The sequence below is a fragment of the Macrobrachium nipponense genome, chromosome 7 (genome assembly GCF_015104395.2).
Source record: "Macrobrachium nipponense isolate FS-2020 chromosome 7, ASM1510439v2, whole genome shotgun sequence".
NCBI classification, from domain to species: Eukaryota; Metazoa; Arthropoda; class Malacostraca; order Decapoda; family Palaemonidae; genus Macrobrachium; species Macrobrachium nipponense.
In genome coordinates, this window is record NC_061109.1 from 80,213,170 (window position 1) to 80,232,047 (window position 18,878).

The 18,878-nt window shown below is 40.6% G+C and overlaps 1 protein-coding gene across 1 annotated transcript in view; it reads right to left on the bottom strand.

Moving 5' to 3' along the window:
* LOC135217632 (protein OS-9-like) overlaps window positions 1-18,878 on the bottom strand; it is a 209,487-nt gene that overhangs the window by 68,049 nt on the left and 122,560 nt on the right. The window contains 3 exon segments of the mRNA XM_064253598.1: window positions 14,817-14,852; window positions 16,156-16,191; window positions 16,670-16,710. Coding sequence (XP_064109668.1) covers window positions 14,817-14,852; window positions 16,156-16,191; window positions 16,670-16,710 — 113 coding nt within the window.

The following is an 18,878-nucleotide window of genomic DNA, read 5'->3' on the forward strand; positions in this document are numbered from 1 at the left end:
TGGTGGATAGCAGCCAGCTGTGAAGACACAGGGACTCGACGGACCGGTGGTACCGTTCTACGTGTGGCTGGCACAGGAGGTTGTGCCAGGGGGGAATTTCTCTTGGCGCTTCGGCAAGCTGAGCCAGCAGGTCCGGATACCAAACGGCCTGAGGTAGTTTGGGAGCCACCAGGATCATCCGAAGGTTCGCAGTGATCAGCACCCTGCTGATCACTTTGCGAATCAGACAGAACGGGGGAAAGGCATAGACGAAGAGGTTGTCCCACGGATGCTGAAGAGCGTCCTCTGCGGCTGCCCATGGATCTGGCACAATCGAGTAGAAAACCGGGAGTTTTCTGTTGTGCCGGGTGGGGAACAGATCCACGACTGGGCGGCCCCACAAGTTGAAGAGCCTTTCCGCCACGTCTGGATGAAGGGACCATTCGGTTCCTATCACCTGATCCCAACGATTGAGCTTGTCGGCTACCACATTCCTCTTGCCTGGAATGTATCGAGCCGACAACTCTATTGAGTGTGCCGCGGCCCACTCGTGCACCTGCAACGTCAACTGGTGCAGCGGGAGGGACACTATGCCGCCCTGCTTGTTGACGTACGCCACTACTACTGTGGTGTTGTCGCATATCAACACCACCGAGTGTCCCACCAGACAGTCCCGGAACTCTTGGAGAGTGAGGAACGCTGCCTTGAGCTCCAGGACGTTGATGTGAAGGTGCTTGTCGCAATGGAGTTTTATCCCTCTATTCCTTTTTTTTATTTTTTTATGTTGTTTTTTCCCTTTCCTTCTCTTTTTCCCACACACCTGCAGTCAGCAACTCCTCCATGTGTGCGCCCCATCCCTTGGTCAATGCGTCCGAGAAGAGCAGTATCCCCCGGGGGAGTGCGAAGAGGCACTCCTCTTATGAGGTTCCCGTCATCCAGCCACCAGGCTAGGTCCTGCCTCACCTACTCCGTGAGGGACACAGGGAAGAAGGGAGGGTCCCTTGCCTGTGACCAACACTCCTTTAGTCTCCACTGAAGAGACCGCAGGTGAAGATGCCCGTGAGGGACTAGCTTCTCGAGAGATGACAGGTGGCCGATCACGACTTGCCACTGCTGAGCTGGTTGCTCCTGTAGAGACAGGAACTGTCTTACTGCCTCCCTGAACCTGCTGATCCGCGAATCTGCGAGGACTCGCCCTGCTGCCATGTCGATCAGCATGCCCAGGTACTTCATCCTCTGCTTGGGTTCGAGCTCTGACTTCTCATAATTCACAACGATTCCCAGATCGCGGCAGAATTCGAGGAGTCGATCTCTGTCCTGCAGCAAAGGACTAACCAATTGTCGAGATACCTCAAGAGACATATTGCTACCGAGTGCCCAAGCTGACACCAGCGTGAACACCTGTGGGGCGGTTGAGAGACTGAAACAAAGTGCCCTGAGTTGGTACACCGTCCCGTCGAGGATGAAGCGGAGGTACTTCCTGGAGGATTGATGGACGGGTATCTGGAAATACGCGTCCTTTAGATCCACAGAAAGCATGAAGTCATTCTCCCTGATGGAATCGAGCACTGAACGTGTTGTTTCCATCATGAACCGAGTCTGGCGATAGAATCGGTTCAAGGGAGAGAGATCTATCATCGGGCGCCAGCCCCCCAAGGACTTCTCCATAGGAAGCCCGGCGACTGATCCTGAACGATCTCCACAGCTCGTTTGCTCAGCATGGCTTCTACTTCCGGCCGAAGCGTCACGTCCTTGGTCGAGCCAGGAACATAGGGTTGCAGATGGACCGGGTTGGAGGTGAGGGGTGGCTGAGACTTGAAGGGTAGTAGATATCCTTCGCCGAAGGATGTTTACTATCCAGGTCTCTGCACCATAGCGCTGCCATGATGCCCAATGGCTCACCAAGCAACCCCCCCCCCACTTCCGGCAGCAGGTGAGGGGGAACGCCGTCCCTAGCGTTTCCCACCTCTCTTCGACTTCTTCACCGCCCCCCCTCTCGTGAGAAGGAGGGCTGGTGACGGTCGGTCCTTGAAGAAGTTGAAGGCAGAGTCTTTCCCCGGGGCTTCGACGATGCGATCGTCTTGGACGCAGAGGAAGCGCTAACCAAACTCTTAGGCTTGGCCGCAGTAGCTAGAGGCTGCCCAGATGCCTTCAAGACTGCCTGGAGTACTAAACGGTCACTGTCGTCAGTGCGCCGTCTTTCCAATGCAGCGTCCACCATCTCTCCTGGGAAGAGAGAGGAGGAACTCCGCACCGGTCCGTTGCGAAGACCCAGAGCCACGTCACGCCCAACCACCCTGGTCACTCGGGTGAGAACAGTGTCTCTACGCCGGAGAACCAGGTTGGCCAACAGGTTGGCCATCTGGTGGGCCAGGTAGGCGATAGGCCTGCCCCCAGACTGGCACAATCTCACGAAAGCTGGGTCCCCTTCAGGAGTGATGTTCCCTAAGGAGGCCGCTGTTTTCGACACTGTGAGGGACCACAGGTCGAGCCATGAGACTGCTTGGAATGCTGCCATTGTGGTAGATTCCAAGGTAAGTGCCTCCTGCTGCGAGAACCAGAGGTTCTCCGACAGGAGCTGTGGCAGAGACACCCCTGGAGTTAGCCTGGCTAGCTCTGGGTTAACCTGTTTGGGCAGCAGAGTGTCCTCTGAAGGCACGTAAAAGCACCTCTGTCGCGGTAGAGGTGGAGGAAGGAGCTTAGCAGACCTACCGGACCGAAGCGAACCCTCCTGTCTGGAGACGAGAGCGCCACTTGGCCTAGTATGCTGTCAACTAAGGCTGATCGCGGCAGACCCACCGCCGTCCTGGGTTCCTTCTTAGGTCCCCAGAACGCCTCCAAGCCCGATGTGGGTTCAGTAGGTGGGAGCGACGATCCTTCTCCGAGGTCGTTGTGCTGATGAATCAGCGCAATTACCTCCATGAACAACCTCTGGATCTCGGGAGTGACTGCATCCGGTGGAGACGGACCGTCAAGCCCTTCCAACGAGAATGCCTCCCGAGACCCTCCGTCCTTCCACTGGAGGAACCACGACAGACCCCTCCTGGTCTCCTCCTACCACTTGCTCATACAATCTGGTTGGTCCAAGGACCCTGCCAGGTTCGTAGGGCGTCGTGGCGGGATCGCGAGGGGTGCGCCCCTCGTGATTGCTCCTGATCGCCTCGCTCTTCCCGGTAAAGCCCGAGGAAGTTGAAGGGATTGGAGAGGCAAACCTGGCTCCCCCCGCGCCCACCAGCAGAGCCGGTGTCCTGAGGGGGCTGCAGGCAATCGCCAACCCGCGGTGGTGATCGGTCTGCAGGCCTGGTCGAGCGGCTCTCCCGGGGAGAGCAGCTGGACCGAGAACAGTGGCGACGGTCCCGAGCGTCAGAAGAGCTGCTGCTAGTCCCCCTCTCTGCCCGGTCGCGGTAGGAGCAGTGGTCAGGGGACCTGCAGAGTCCGCTGTTGCGGTGGGAGCGAGGCCTGTCCTCACGGCGCATCACGCCGCTTGGACCAGCCGAGGCTGGTTCAGGCGACCGAGGGGACCGTTCCTCGCCTCAGCCCGCGAGCGGTCCGGGACCGTTGCGTCAACCCTGGGTACCAGCGCGTCGCAGCGAGAGCGATTGCTGGTCTGGTGAGGGTTGCCTGAGTGACCCCTGCCAGTCTTCCGCCCCATGCCTGGATCCTGGTGCCGAGAGAACTCGGATGCCTGGGTCTTGGCTGTCTGGTCACCCGCAGGTGACCGTACACTCGGTGACTCTCGCGAACGAGAGGCCGAGATGGTACCTGGCGTCAAGGCAGAAACTCTAGCGCCAGGTGAGGAAGTGCCGGTGTTAGCCGACACTCCTCCGGTCCCCGTCTTCTTCTTCCTTGCGGAAGGAGAGACGGGTCCTGTTCCCGAAGGAACAGGTGGACCGACGGAAGTCCCAACCGTCCCACCGGAGTGGGACGGGCCCTTAGAAGTTGAAGGGGAAGCGGCGGCAGGCGACGACGACGTAGAAGACGATGAAGACAAAGACGACACCTTCCTCCTCTTCCTCTTCGTCAGCTTCCTCAGCACCACCGTCAGGTCTTCCATCCAGGATGGAGCCGGGACAGTTGCCGAAGCAACAGGGCCCGACTGCACCTGTCTGGAATGACCTGGAGTGGGAGCAGCAACACCAAGGGCAGGAACGACGGCGGCAGGAACTGGTACCATGGCTGGAGCGGCAACATATTCAAGAACAGGAGGCGGAGCAGGAGCGGTAAACCCAGGTGGTGGCGGAGCAGCGGGCAAGGAAACCTCCGGCAGCGGAGCCTGCATATATACCAGGTGAGGTGGAGCAGCGTAGCCCGGCGTGGACACCGTCGTGGTGATCAGCCCGAGTGTTACTGGCATGGCCCCTCTCACCAGATGACTCAGCAGCCCCTGGACCGTCGGTGTCCCTTGCAACCCCAGCGAGTACCAGGCCCGTCCGAGATCGTCGCCCGTGGTCAGCAAGTCTGAGGAAGGAAAAGTCGGGTAGATAAGTGGGGGGGGGGGGGGGGGGGTCTCCCATCGCCCGGGGGGGGGACAGTTCCCAGCCTGAGCAAACGGAGGACCTTGAGTACAACTGGATGTCGGGGTATCTCGCCGCCTCCTTTACGCTCGACTGATCGAGGGAGGAGAGGGAGCAAGAAACCACCCCCGAAGGGAAGGAGCCATACAAGGGAGCTGAGATGGAGGGAGAAAGGAGGAAGACATGTCAGTAATCAAGGGCGTAGCCGGAGAATCCTCCAACGACCCCTTAGCCGGCTTTCGCGGCTTCTTCCTCCCCCCATAGCGCTCCCACTGCTCCTCTGACCAAAATATACACGTATCACATGTCTCGGTGTGAGAGCATTCTCGCCCTCTACACCGAGTACAAAAATCATGAGGATCAACCTCCACAGAAGAGCGGAAAGCCCCACACTTACGGCCCCCAATACCCGGGAATAATCTGCGGTTGATGGGGGGCGAGGGGGTTTCTCCGGCTCTTGTTGTTCTATTTCCATCACAAATGAAAACAAAAGCAGACACGTACTTACTTTTATACTTGCAAATACACACAAGTAAAGGAAAAAGTGAAAAAGTCTTCACACAGTGAAGCAAACCAAGCATACGACAGATGTGGGCAGAGAGACAAAGAGCAGCACGTCCATCCACTAGCGCAACTGAAAGCAAAGTGACTCCTCGCCTAGCAGTCGAGTGTACCGCTAACTGCCGGACAAGTAGTTAACTACCGAACCCCCTTGTTCGAACCATACGACTGGTTCAGCTGCCTCTAAGTACCTTCCTATTGTTAAAGGACCGAAGGTTTGTATTACGTATCGGAACAATTGATTTTTTTTTTATATTCCATTTAAATTAGCAAGTAAATTTTAATTTTATTTTTCACAAATGTGAATTATTTTTATATTACAAACTGATGATGTGTCCGGATGGCATGAAACGTTTCTTAATAAACTCCTATTGATTGCTTGAGGGTATGTAAAGTCTGAAAGTTGAATATTTTCCTGGGAAAATCTAAGTTTCCAAGCAAATATGAATTTCATTGTTTATACCTGATGTATTTACATTGTAAGAATTTTGACCACCTTAAGTTGTAAAGGGGTCAAAATTCCATTTCATTATTTCTAAGTTGGTTTTAAGAATAAATTATGGTCAAGAATTGTTATCTGAAAATCATTATATATATTTTCACCTGACACCATCTCTCCTCTGTTCTTTACTGTTGCTTTAACTGTCAATTTGGCCCCAACAGTGTAAGGGTACGTGATTGTTTTAAAACAAAGTAATTGTTTATGTTGTTCTGGGTGTTGAGAGTTTATGTCTGGCTTTCACTGTAACAGCATTAGTCAGGTTTGGGATAACAGCGAGTAAGGGCCTCGACAGTACAGCAGCTTAGCAATGATCCTGCTGTGATCATCTGAGTAATGACTGTTTTCTTGGGACCATAACAGCACTGTCTTGACGCTTCTGCCGAGATAGTCTGTTTTTGTAAGTGATGCTGCTTGGAGTTGTATTTATGCCATATTAGTATGTATTTGAATTGACCATTGTTTGTGACTTGAGGCTGTGTTTGCTGATTTGGTATTATATTTTTTTTTACTGTGGTATGTGTTAAGTGATTTAGTCATTATTGCTTGCTGCTTGTTTATTGCTTAAGTGATTTAGTCATTATTGCTTGCTGCTTGTTTATTGCTTTTGTGTTAAGCTTGATTATTTTTTTATGTTACTGAGGGCGATGTAGCTAGTGTTTATATAATTTGTATAATATTGTTTACATAAGTTAAACTAAATGTTCATAAGTGAACTTATAATCTGCAATGTGAGCGTATATCAGGTGAAAACTGGTCAAAGACCGTGCACCCATGTTATCACGTTTAGTCTTTTACTTAACCACCTGAGTGACAGTTGCAGTTACTTACTCAGCCCTTTACCCATTTTATTGCTTGTTTTTGCTATTTTGCTTGTCTTTGTGTGTGTGCTTGTGTTGTTATGGCTTTCTCTGTGTCGTCTTGACTTCCCCAACATATTTGCCCGGGAACTCAAGGTTTCCCGTGGTCTCATTTCCTGGCTTCTTCAGTCACAGTCCCACACTCCACATGCAGTAGGTGTTGTGCTAATGTTTGTACTTTAAAGAATCCGTGCCCGCAGTGTCGTGGGTGGCCTAATTGCAGTGGAAGTTATGGTAACAGGGAGCATTGTAGAATTTTGACTCTTCTTTCGTGGGAAGGGTTTTCATCACCTCTCTCAGATGCTTTTCTTCCCCAGTCACACCCCATGATGCTAGAGTTTATGTGCCGGTTTCTCCTGCCTTTTCTTCCATCGATTCGTCGTTGGAAGTATCGGGAGGCCCTCAGGCTGATTTAATGTATAATGTCGCCCCCTCTCACTCGGGGGTTAATTTTCTTTCCTGGAGAGAAGAGGCTATTTCATAGTCTCGCCTTCCCCCTTTGGCCGCGCGGTCTTTGACCAGTTTTCACCTGATATACGCATGTGTTGCCAGATCTCACAGATTCCTTGCTCTTCAATCTCTGATTGTTTAACCAGATCCAGCTAAGCGCTAGAAAATTAACCTATTATCAAGACCTCAGGTTTGTAGTGATGAAATATTCAAATTGTCTTAGAAAATGTCATTTTTCTGTATGTACATCATTATTTTACTTTGATGTTGGTGTATCATAAAGTAATTCTGGTTTAACTACATTGGTGTTATTTTGATTCTGAATGGACTCCTGCTATGTATTTGGTGATGTATTTATATTTTGAACCGACTCATTATGATATAATTAACTGAATCATTTATTATTTTATTACAATAATGTGTATATCATTTATTTTATTTATTATGTACCAAACCTGAACTGACTTGTACAGTGGACCGCCTGTATTCGCGAACTCGCACATTTGCGGATTTCTCTCGGGAACATATCCCCACATTACTCGTGGAAAATTTGCCTATTCGCAGTATTTTTTCCATGAGAAATAAGCACAAATTCCTGGGTTTTTTATATCAATATCATCATAAAATGCCCTTTTTGTGATAAAACTATTAAAAAAACCAGGTAAGAAAAATTTTAGTGGTTCTTTCTTGAGTTTTAACTAACAAAATAGGAAGCTTTAAGCCTTTTTATAGGGGTTCCAACTATTCACGGGTTCTAACTATTCACAGGTGTGTGTGTGTGTGTGTCTGGTACGCATCCCCCGCAAATACGGGGGACCACTGTACATATTGTATCTCTTGTATGCAATATACAGGCAGTCCCCAGTTATCGGTGGGGATTCCGTTCTTGGCCGGGTGCTGGTAAGCGAAAACTGCCATTAACTGAAACTCAGCGATTTATGGCACTTACTGCTAGGTTAGTGGTGCCACTGATAGCTATGTTATGGTGCCATAACTCTATTATCGGCACCTTATGGCCCCAATAACTGAAACTTGGCCTGTTATGGCGCCATAAACAGCTGATTTTATGGTGCACGCAGAGCAACATAAACCCAGATCACCATTAACTGAGGACTGCCTCTATTAGTTTTAAGGTAACTTGAGTCGTTTAGTTGAACTCCTTCCTCAATTGTTTATCCCCACTACCGTCAGTCATTCCTATTCCCATTCAATTTAAGTAGCAAGATCCTGCAGGACCAAGTGCAGTCCATTACACTGATGACCTTTGGCCAGTACAGACGGCCCATGGTTAGCAGCGCAATCACTTAGCGTGGAATCGGTTTTGCGCCGGTCGTTGAAAATATTAATTAAAAAATAAGGTATTTTAAGGTATTTTTACAGCACAGTTTTCTGTTAACCGCGCCGTAAGTGCCATTATGTCTAACGAATACATACATTTGTAGAAATACCATTCAGCCATAGTAAAAATTATGCAAATGATATTAAAATTTTTTATTGAGAGTTATTACATGGGTATTGTGGTAAACTATATACCCATGAGGCTGTTCTATGACACACTGCCTGCCGCTCTTCCGAAAATATAGTTAAAAAAGTGCAAATTTAGCGATCAATGTGTCGATTTATAAATGTTCACACTTTTATGTTTAAAATGTGTATGATTTATATCTGTACATAAATATGATACAAAGGCAACTTTTGTAACTGCCCCCCCACATTATCAGAGGATGTTTTTTCCTACTCGTTCTTGTCTGCCACTATTCCGAAAAATACATTTACATAGACTTCACGTGGTTATATTTTATTAATTTGGGAGCTAATTATAACTCATTTTGTTAATGAAACTTCAGCTTTTTGTTATAAGTTTTCATGCTTTTATGTTTAAAATGTGTATGAAAAATGTATTACAGGGTATTTTAAAAATTTTTGTGCATAAATATGATAGTGGCAGTACGCATGTCCATTTGAAGTCTTTGTAACAGCCCTCCACATGATGAAGAGAATAGGTTGTTCAGTCGTGCCCGAATAATAAAATTTTAATTTATAAAACTGAATCATGTTTTTATAACATATTGTATTTACAATTGTTGCATAAACTGATTTTAAAAGACAAAACTCACGTATACATTCATTTTTGCAACACTGCAATTTGTTTATTTTTTCTATGGGATAGAAGTACATAATAAACTGTGCAACTTTGTCGATTTTTTGCTTTGTTACACTGGCAAAAAATTGAGGTACGACCGTACGAGCTCAAGATGGCGCCGCTACGTAAATGGCAGTGACGAAAATTAATTTAAGCAAAGAAGAAAAAGTAAATATGCATCTTTTCCATAAATCTTCTAAAAAGTTATACATTACTTCATTGTATCCAATAGTATTGTATGTATTCTCATATTATTATATCATAAAATATTACCAAGATAGCAGTCAATATTTTGGTTTGGAAATCAGCTGATGGCAAATAGGAGTTTGTTTTGCCCTATTTAACTTAATTCTGAGGAAATTTTCTTGCTTCTAGTTAGCATAAATGAATATCTAGATACTTGACTTATTTGAGAGAAGGTCATTTTTCCTTATACAATGTGTTTTTAGGTGGAAATATGACTTGAATACGTCTTGTTGTGATTGTGAACAAACTTTTTTTTTTTTGTTAACAGATTACATTGGCAGCATGTTTATTGAGTAAAAAAAATTGTGTGATTCTGTTCACAATTTACCTTCATATCGTAAAACGAACGTTACGTTATTTATCTTTTATCAGCGTGAAACCAACAGTAAAGGTGTTCTTTCAAGCACAGTAGTTTGGATTATAATGATTTTATCTCAATTTTATCTACTGTTGTGTTTGATGGCATGTGTTTACTGGAGTTTTATCCTTGTTGCTGATGCATGATAGTGTTCATTAGTAGCTTGAACAGTTTTCTCAGCTTCAGCTACAACTAGGTTTAAATTTAACAGTATATTTCCCTATTGATCTTTGATCTATAGAGAATAGTTATTACATTAAGATATCTCAGTCCTATTCTACATAACGTCATTTATAACAACTACGGTAATTGTTTACTATAATACGATGGTTGAAATACAAGCCAAACGGATGCAGTTGTTATACAATTCAATTGTACTTAGTTAAACCCATACTTTCATCATTCTCTTTTGTTGTTTTTGAACTTATTAAACTAGAAGATGGGATGAAGTTAGGCTATTGTAATTTGGTCTCTCGTATAATTGGATTATCATAAGACAAAGTATCATAAATTGAACACTATAGCTACCTGTACACTGTATAAAACCTTATTATAACTTTACACACTCTTTCTATTATGTTTTTATACAATATTTGTTATTTAGAAGTGTATTTTCCTTATTTAATAACATGAAACATGAAAATATGGGGTGGCATTTTGAGGGTTGGAACGGGTTAAGGGCATTTTAGGTATTTTCAATGGGGAAAATTGATTTCATGTGCAAGCAAATTGAGCTATGAGCTCGGCCATGGAATGAATTAAACTCATGGATCAAGGTACCACTGTACAAGGATTATACAGTGGTTCCCCCCGTATTCGCGGGGGATGCGTACCAGACCCTCCCTTGAATAGTTGGAACCCCTATAAAAATGCTTAAAACCTCCTTTGGTTAGTTAAAACTCAAGAAAAACCCATAAAAATTCTTATACCTCCCGTATGCCGAGGCGGGTTTGGAGTGAGCGCGGAAACGGAAAAAATAATTTTTTCAAAAAATCACAGCGTGCTTAGTTTTCAAGATTAAGAGTTAATTTTTGGCTCCTTTTTTTGTCATTGCCTGAAGTTTAGTATGCAAACATCAGAAATGAAAAACATATCATCATCATACATAAATAATGCGATATATGGTAGCAACAAAAAAAAATTCATACATAATTGTATTCAAATCGAGATGTGCAAAAAACGGTTAAAGCTAACGAGTTACTTTTTTTTCCGCTGTATTGTACACTAAATTGCAATCATTTTGATATCTAACACATTGTAAAATGATCAAAGCAACACAGAAAAAATATTATCACAAAATGATGCATGAATTCGTAACGCGCGGACATAAAATTTTTTTTTTTTTTCAAAAATTCACCATAAATCTAAATATTGTTCTAGAGACTTCCAATTTGTTTCAAAATGAAGAAAAATGATCGAATATTACGAAACTGTAAGAGTTTTAGCTTAGAATTGCAGTTTTATACCATTTCAGACGAGTTAAATTTGACCGAATGTCAAATTTTCATATATATATTTTTTTATATGCAAATATATTGCAAAAATGAGAAAAGCTACAACCTTCAAATATTTTTGCTTGTATTCTTCATGAATTTGTGCACATTTTCATATATGAAACTCTACAAAAAGCCTAATATGAAAAGGAGCAAATATTAGGAGAATGCGATGTACGCATTTCGGAGATTTGCGGCTGCGAATCGGCGCACGCAGGGAAAGAAGTTTTTTTTTAAAAATTCACCATAAATCTAAATATTGTGCTAGACACTTCGAATTTGTTTCAAAATGAAGATAAATGACTATATATTACTAGATTGTAAGAGTTTTAGCTTACAATTGCGTTTTTCGACTATTTCGGTAGAGTCAAAGTTGACCGAATGTTGTTTTTTTACTATTTATCGTGATTTATATGCAAATATTTCAAAAAAGAGAAAAGCTACAACCTTCAATCATTTTGTGTTGTATTCTACATGAAATTGCGCACATTTCCATATATTAAACTTTATGTAACGGCTAATTTTAAAAGGTGCAAACATTTTGACAATCGCACGAAAACATTTCTGATTTCTTTTCGGAAGAGTTACCGCGCGGACGTAAGGAAAATGTTTTTTCCCCCCCTAAATTCACCATAAATCGAAATATTGTGCTAGAGACTTCCAATTCATTGCAAAATTAAGGTAAATGATTGAATATTACTAGAATATAAGAGTTTTAGCTTACAATTGCGTTTTTCAACCATTTCCGTAGAGTCAAAGTTGACCGAAGGTTGAAATTTTTGCACTTATCGTTATTCATATGAAAATATTTCAAAACTGATAAAAGCTACAACCATGGGTTGTTTTAGTTGTATTGTGCATGAAATTGCGCACATTTCCATATAGTATAAAACTTTATGTAACGGCTAATTTAAAATGGTGCAAACATTAGGACAATCGCACAAAAAAATTTATCGGAAGAGTTACCGCGCGGACGTAAGGAAAAAGTTTTTTCATAAATTCACCATAAATCAAAATATTGTGCTAGAGACGTCCAATTTGTTGCAAAATGAAGGCAAATGATTGAATATTACTAGAATATAAGAGTTTTAGCTTACAATTGCGTTTTTTTACCATTTCGGTAGAGTCAAAGTTGACCGAAGGTTGAAATTTTTGCACTTATCGTTATTTATGTGAAAATATTTCAAAACTAATAAGAGCTACAATCATGAGTATTTTTTTTTGTATTCTACATGAAATTGCACACATTTTCATATATAATACTCCATGTAATGGATAATTTAAAACGGTGTAAAAATTATGTCAAAGTGACGAAATAATTTTTGAGATGTCACTGATACTTTTTAGTGCGATAAGAAAGAAATTTGCGCTTGCGCGCCTGCATAACGATTGTAAACAAAACAACGCCTTGATCCGTGAACTCCCAGCATCCCCCAAAGGCGCGTAATTCAAAAGTTTTCAGCTGGTAGGCCTATAAGTATTTTTCCGCGAATTAAAAAAAAAACTTTTTTGAGTCTACGTATAATACGTCCAATCGGCATACATGACATTTTGACTCGATGTTTAATACGTCCAATCAGCGTAAGAGGGTTAATAGATTTATCACAAAAAGTGCTTTTTATGATTTAATTGCAAAAAAAAAAAAAAAAAAAAAAAAAAAAAAAAAAAAAAAAATGTGGATATTACTAATAGAAAAATTCCACAAATAGGCGAATTTTCCGCGAATAATGCAGGGAAATGTTCCTGAGAGAAATCCGTGAATGAGTGAGTCCACGAATTCGGAGAACATGAATACGGGGGTCCACTGTACTTCACAAGACACCCAAAGGATTAAAGGTAGGCTTTTTTCACTTTACAGTATTTATAATACTATAATGTACTGTACAGTAAATTCTATAGAACTATACTGCATAAATATAATTTTGTTTGTTGCGCCATTGCAGGATTATAGCGCTGTTGACTGGTCTAGGTTGCTATTAACCGGTATAGTGCTCTGAAAGGTGTGCGGCGGCTGTAGGCTTTAAAATCGCTCGGCTTCAGCAGCCAGGAAAAGAACCCTTGCTGCTAACCGAGGGCTGCCTGTATTGGTTCGTTTTGGTTGGCGGGGTGCGGCAGCAAATGGAGGAGAGTTTTGTGGTTGGTGTAAAAAAAAATTTTCTTTTGCTTGTTTGTAAAAATTTTTTTCTTTGTGTAGCAGAAGTGTAAGAGTAAGTGATTGTTTTTAAAAGAAACAATCATTAGTTTGTTGTTTCTGAGTAGTTGCCCCCTTACCAAGGAATGTTGTTCTGGGTGTTGAGTTAACGTCTGTGGCTTTCACTGTAACAGCATTAGTCATGTTTGGGATAGTAATGTGTCAGGTCCTCGACAGTACAGCAGCTTAGCGATGATCCTGCCGTGATAATCTGAGTGATGACTTTCCTCAAGAGTATAGCAGCGCTGTGACTTTGTTAATCAGCAGCCAATAGCCTTTTGGACAGTGGTGTCTGTCTTGATTTTTCTACAGAGATCAGTTGTATTATACCATATTAGTATTTCTTTGAACTGATCATTGTTTGCGATTATTGAAACTATGTGCTTGCTGATTTGATATTACTGTTTTATTTTCTACTGTAATGTGTGTTATGTGATTTGGTGATTATTGTTTGTTGCTTGTTCATTACTTTTCTGTCAAGCTTGATTATTGTTTTATGCTGTCGAGAGAGATGTAGCTAGGGTTTATAAAATTTGTATCATCTTGTTTACAGAAGTTACACTAACATTTCCTGTACTATGTACATTGCTATTTTACTTTGATGGTGTATCGTAAAGTAATTTTGGTTTAGCTACATCATGTTATTTTGATTCTGAATCTACTCCTGTTACATATTTGGTGATGTGTTTATATTTTGAATTGACTCATTATGATATTTAAATAAATTAATCATTTATTATTATACTTTATTGCAATTCTGATGGTTTACTCCTGGTAACTAAATTTTATTCGTGGTAACGAGTATGTCACTTATTTGATTTATTATGTACCAAACCTGAACTCACTTGTAGTACACACTGTATCTATGGTACACAATAATTATGAACTCACGTATACATATTGTATCTCTTGTACATAATAAATTAATTTTAAGGCAGTTCTAGTTGTTTAGTTGAACTCTTCCCTCCATTAGTTCTTTCCACTACTGTCAGTCATTCCTAGTCCCATTCAATTTAAGCAGTTAAAATCCTGCAAGACTGAGTGTGGTCCGTTACAGATGCAGCCCCCTTATAATTACCCTCAAAATTAGGTCTTCAAAAGTCACATGATACTCAAGTATATATGGTAACTAAAAGCTAACCTAAACAAAGATGTTTTGTAACTTAGCAAGTCATCTTATACTACAAATATGAGATAAATTCATGAAAATTTGTCAATTTTTTTTTAACCTAGTCTTATCTAAAGGTTGTCTTGTGCACAGAAATATATACAGTAATTGTTATCCTAAATTTACAACAGGATATATTTTACCTGTGTTAGGTAATTTTTTTTATGCATAACTAGACAAAAGATCTATTAATATATATCAATGTTATATTTTTATGCTTGTTCTGTTTAATGATCCCCATAGTCAACAAATGAAAAATATTAAAAATTCCAAGTGTACAAGTTAACCTTCACCTGTGCCACCCATAGCTTGGTGCAAATTTGGACTAAAGGTATATAGTACATAAAGACTTACCAATCTATTATATGGTAGGTAACTATTTTTCATTCTCTGTAAAGCATTAATTAAATTATTATACACTGCAGCTCAAGATTTGGGAGATTCTAAATATTAAAATGCCTCCTTTTACAAAAAAAGAAAACTTAATATACATAAAGTTAATAGTTAAGAAAAAGATGAAACCTCTGAAGCAGATAATATGATAAGCACAAGATATAAAATTACTTGAGATTTTTTAAAGCCATGTGCTGGAAAAGGCATAAGTAAAATTATGTATTGTATGACGCTGGGACATATTTTTTATACAGACATTGCTTTTACACTAAGAGGCCTACATGAAAAATATGGCCAATCATTAGATGTTGAACAGCTGACACTAGCAGCATAGCTTATAACAAAATCAACAGAAAAATATATATACACACACACTGCCACTAGCAAAAAACTGCAGACTATCAATAGACCATCACCAATGAAGACCAAAACTGCAAACTTTTAAAAACAGACGGTAGTAAATGAAATAAAAAAAGTAACTGCCAAATAAAATTCATGCCTTTTGCAAAGTTATGAAAAACTCTGTGCTGCATTAAATCCAATCAGAAAGAGAAGCTGTTGCAAGCATAACAGGGTACCCCTAATATAAGGAGGGATGCTCCAACTAGCAACCAAGTTAAGTATATCTTAGTTTTACCAGACCACTGAGCTGATTAACAGCTCTCCTAGGGCTGGCCCAAAGGATTAGATATTTTTATGTGGCTAGGAACCAATTGGTTATCTAGCAATGGGACCTACAGTTTATTGTGGGATCCGAACCACATTATATCGAGAAATTAATTTCTATCACCAGAAATAAATTCCTATGATTCCACATTGGTCGAACCGAGAATCGAACTCTGGACCACCAGATTGGTAGCCGAGCACGAAACCCACTTGCCCAATGAGGAACTCCAACTAGCAAGTAATACTGTAGTAATGAAATACACAGTTGGAGAAGTGCTGTAATTGTTTATGGATTGTATCAGCACTAAATCTAAACTATGACCATCAATGTTAAAGCTAAAACAGATTCTCCAATTTTCAACAGATTTGCAAATATCATCCAAACATTGACAATTTACGTACTCCAAAAAGGTAATTCTAATTCCTTAAAGAATCTTCAACAAGGTAGGGCAATTTAAAGTGAAAAAATACAGCGATTTAAACACAAAATCTACATGGTCCAGTACATTCATAGAATGGCGTGTATTTAAAATCACAAAAGCTTAATGTTATTTTCAAATATATTTTTGCAATATATTCACTTAAGTCAAACTAAACCCTCATGACTTGAGTGAATCACATAATTGAAACTTACCAAACTTCTAAGTCGTGACCTCAAGGACGGGAATGTCTGCAAGTACCATAACATCACAGATCTATGGTTATAAGTACAAGGCACAATTAAATGTGACCATACCTTAAGCAAGTGGTGTTTAGTGCCTTTATCAATAACAATGAGAAGATCCTTTAATACTGAAATGAAAGCATGAAATGGATACGATGCTGAATGGCTTAAGATTCTTAATACAACACCAATTCATAACATACCATACCTCATAATTTGAAAAAATACATATATTGTAACCTATGTTCTTATTCTGATTTCGTTTCACACTGAAAGAGAATAATGCAATTGGCATTTCAAGAAACAAAAATAAATAGGCCTTACACAATGAGTAGAAACCTATAAAACAAGAAACAAAAACACAGAACACCACCATTTTTTCATGTCATACGTAACTGAAAAATTTTACAATACAGCTAAGAAGGCAGAACACACTAATTTATTCATCAAGAGACAGAAAAACAATACCAAAAACTGGACTTACCAGGTCACCAGATTTTTTCTTTGGAGATTTACTGCTATGATCTGAAGAGAAAAAAAAGTTTTCATCATGATCATTTTCAGACACTGTGTCCTTATGTTTAGAAAAAGTAACTTTAATTTAAGGATTAAATATAACTACTACAATATGATGTTTTTTAAAAAAATTTTTTGATGCTGAGACTGATTCTACCAAGTATGTATAGTCATTCAGCCTATGTTATTTAGTGGGACAATGCTGTTTATTCTATCTAGTATGATAATGCTGGTTTGCAGTGTGCCTTGTGTGACACACTGCAGATCATCTAGACATGTGAAAAACGATTAAAACTAAACCCATATCCATGCAAGACATAACTTTGCTCAAATCTTATTTTTGTCCGTTGACAGACAGCAAGTCATGAACACAAAAGTAGATGATAACAGCAGTTAACATGAAGCAATTTTCATTGAGGGGAGTGATACTTTTCTAAAACCCTGAAATATGCTATCGTGGAACCAAAGGGAGGAAGAATTGCACTGGTAAACCTGTAATGAATGATGAAACATGCATCTGTTTAATGACAAAGGCTGGATATAAGCTAGTCATAAAAACAATACCAAAGATACTAGGAATAACATTGTGGACACTAACATCATCATTATTCAGTACTAATACTGGACTTAAGTGATTATTCTCTGATTAAAACAGGCTTGACCTGAAGGATTTGTCAGGAAAAGCAAGCTGGAAGACAAAAATTAGGCTGCACTTCCATGGAGAATTGCTGAGGACACAACAGCTGGGTAGACATTGAGGGCCACTATTAACCAATGCATGCCTTGTACGTCCTAACACTGGGTCCTCAAATATTATGCCCACATTATGTTTTTAAAGTAACTTAATATAACAAATTGTTTCCACTACTCTACTGCTACATTCTTCTCCCATTCTTGTTATTTAGTGGAAATAATAATAGGGGAAAAATGCAAATGGTGATGCAAGTGTGAAATTTGGCACGACAACTCTTCTTGACCTGTCTCGTCACAAACCTCAGGGCACACATATTTTGCCATTTTTAAGATGGTCGGCAGGTTTTCAAAATGGCTTCCGTTGGATATCTGTATATTGACATTTAATGGGTTAATTATGTTCAAATTCCTCAGTTACTCCCAGTTTATGTTAGAATATTGAAAGAAAGCCTTTACATACTCAGATACATAATTCTGCTACCTAGAAATACAGGCGGCCCGCGATTAACGGCGCAATCGCTCAACGGCGAATCGGTTTTACGGCTGTCATAAAAAATATTCATTTAAAAAAATAAGGTATTTTAAGGTAATTTTACGGAACAATTTTCGGTCAACAGCCCCGCTAGCGCTGTTATGTCTAATGTCTAACGAGTACCATGGGACGAGTACACACATTTGTAGAAATACCGTTCAGCCCATAAAGGTTATGCAAATGATATTAAAAAATTGTATTGAGAGTTATTACATAGGTATTAGGGTAAAATTTATGCCTCTGACGCTGTTCTATGCCGAAAATATTGAGTTAAATGAGTGCAAATTTAGCGATGGATGTGTCGATTTATAAATGTTCATGCTTTTATGTTTAATATGTGTATGAAAATGTATTATGTATAGGTATTTTTATTTCTGTACATAAATATGATACAAAGGCAGCTTTTGAAACTGCCTTTCATGTTATCAAATATGATTTTTCATGTTCACCCTTGTAAGCCGATGCACAGTGGTTCAGAATTGCTAAATTGTGGACAAAACTCTCAGGTGAAAAGATCCCAACTTGAAACCCAGTGTCTTGAGCATCTATTAAAATTAATAAAAGGCAGAATTAAACAAAGAAAAAGTTTATTCTAACGTTACATAAAGTTTTTTATATACTATTGGACCTTCTTAAATCACGAAAATGATAACACTAGTCATAAGAAAAGGATTTTTATAGTATTATAAAAAAATATTAAAATTATATATACAATAACAATTCATGCAATAAAAATAAATAAAGAAATACAAGAGCACGATATTATTTTAACTATGACAGGAACTAACAAGTATAATTAAAAGAAATAAAAAGTAGTGCTTTAAGTGTCCCATACTACTTTCACAATCACAGTCAAAATCACAATCACTATCATCAGTCATGTTACCAACCATTACTGTCAGTGTCACTGGCAATATCATCATCATTGTTACTTTCCCGACAAGCATTTGCA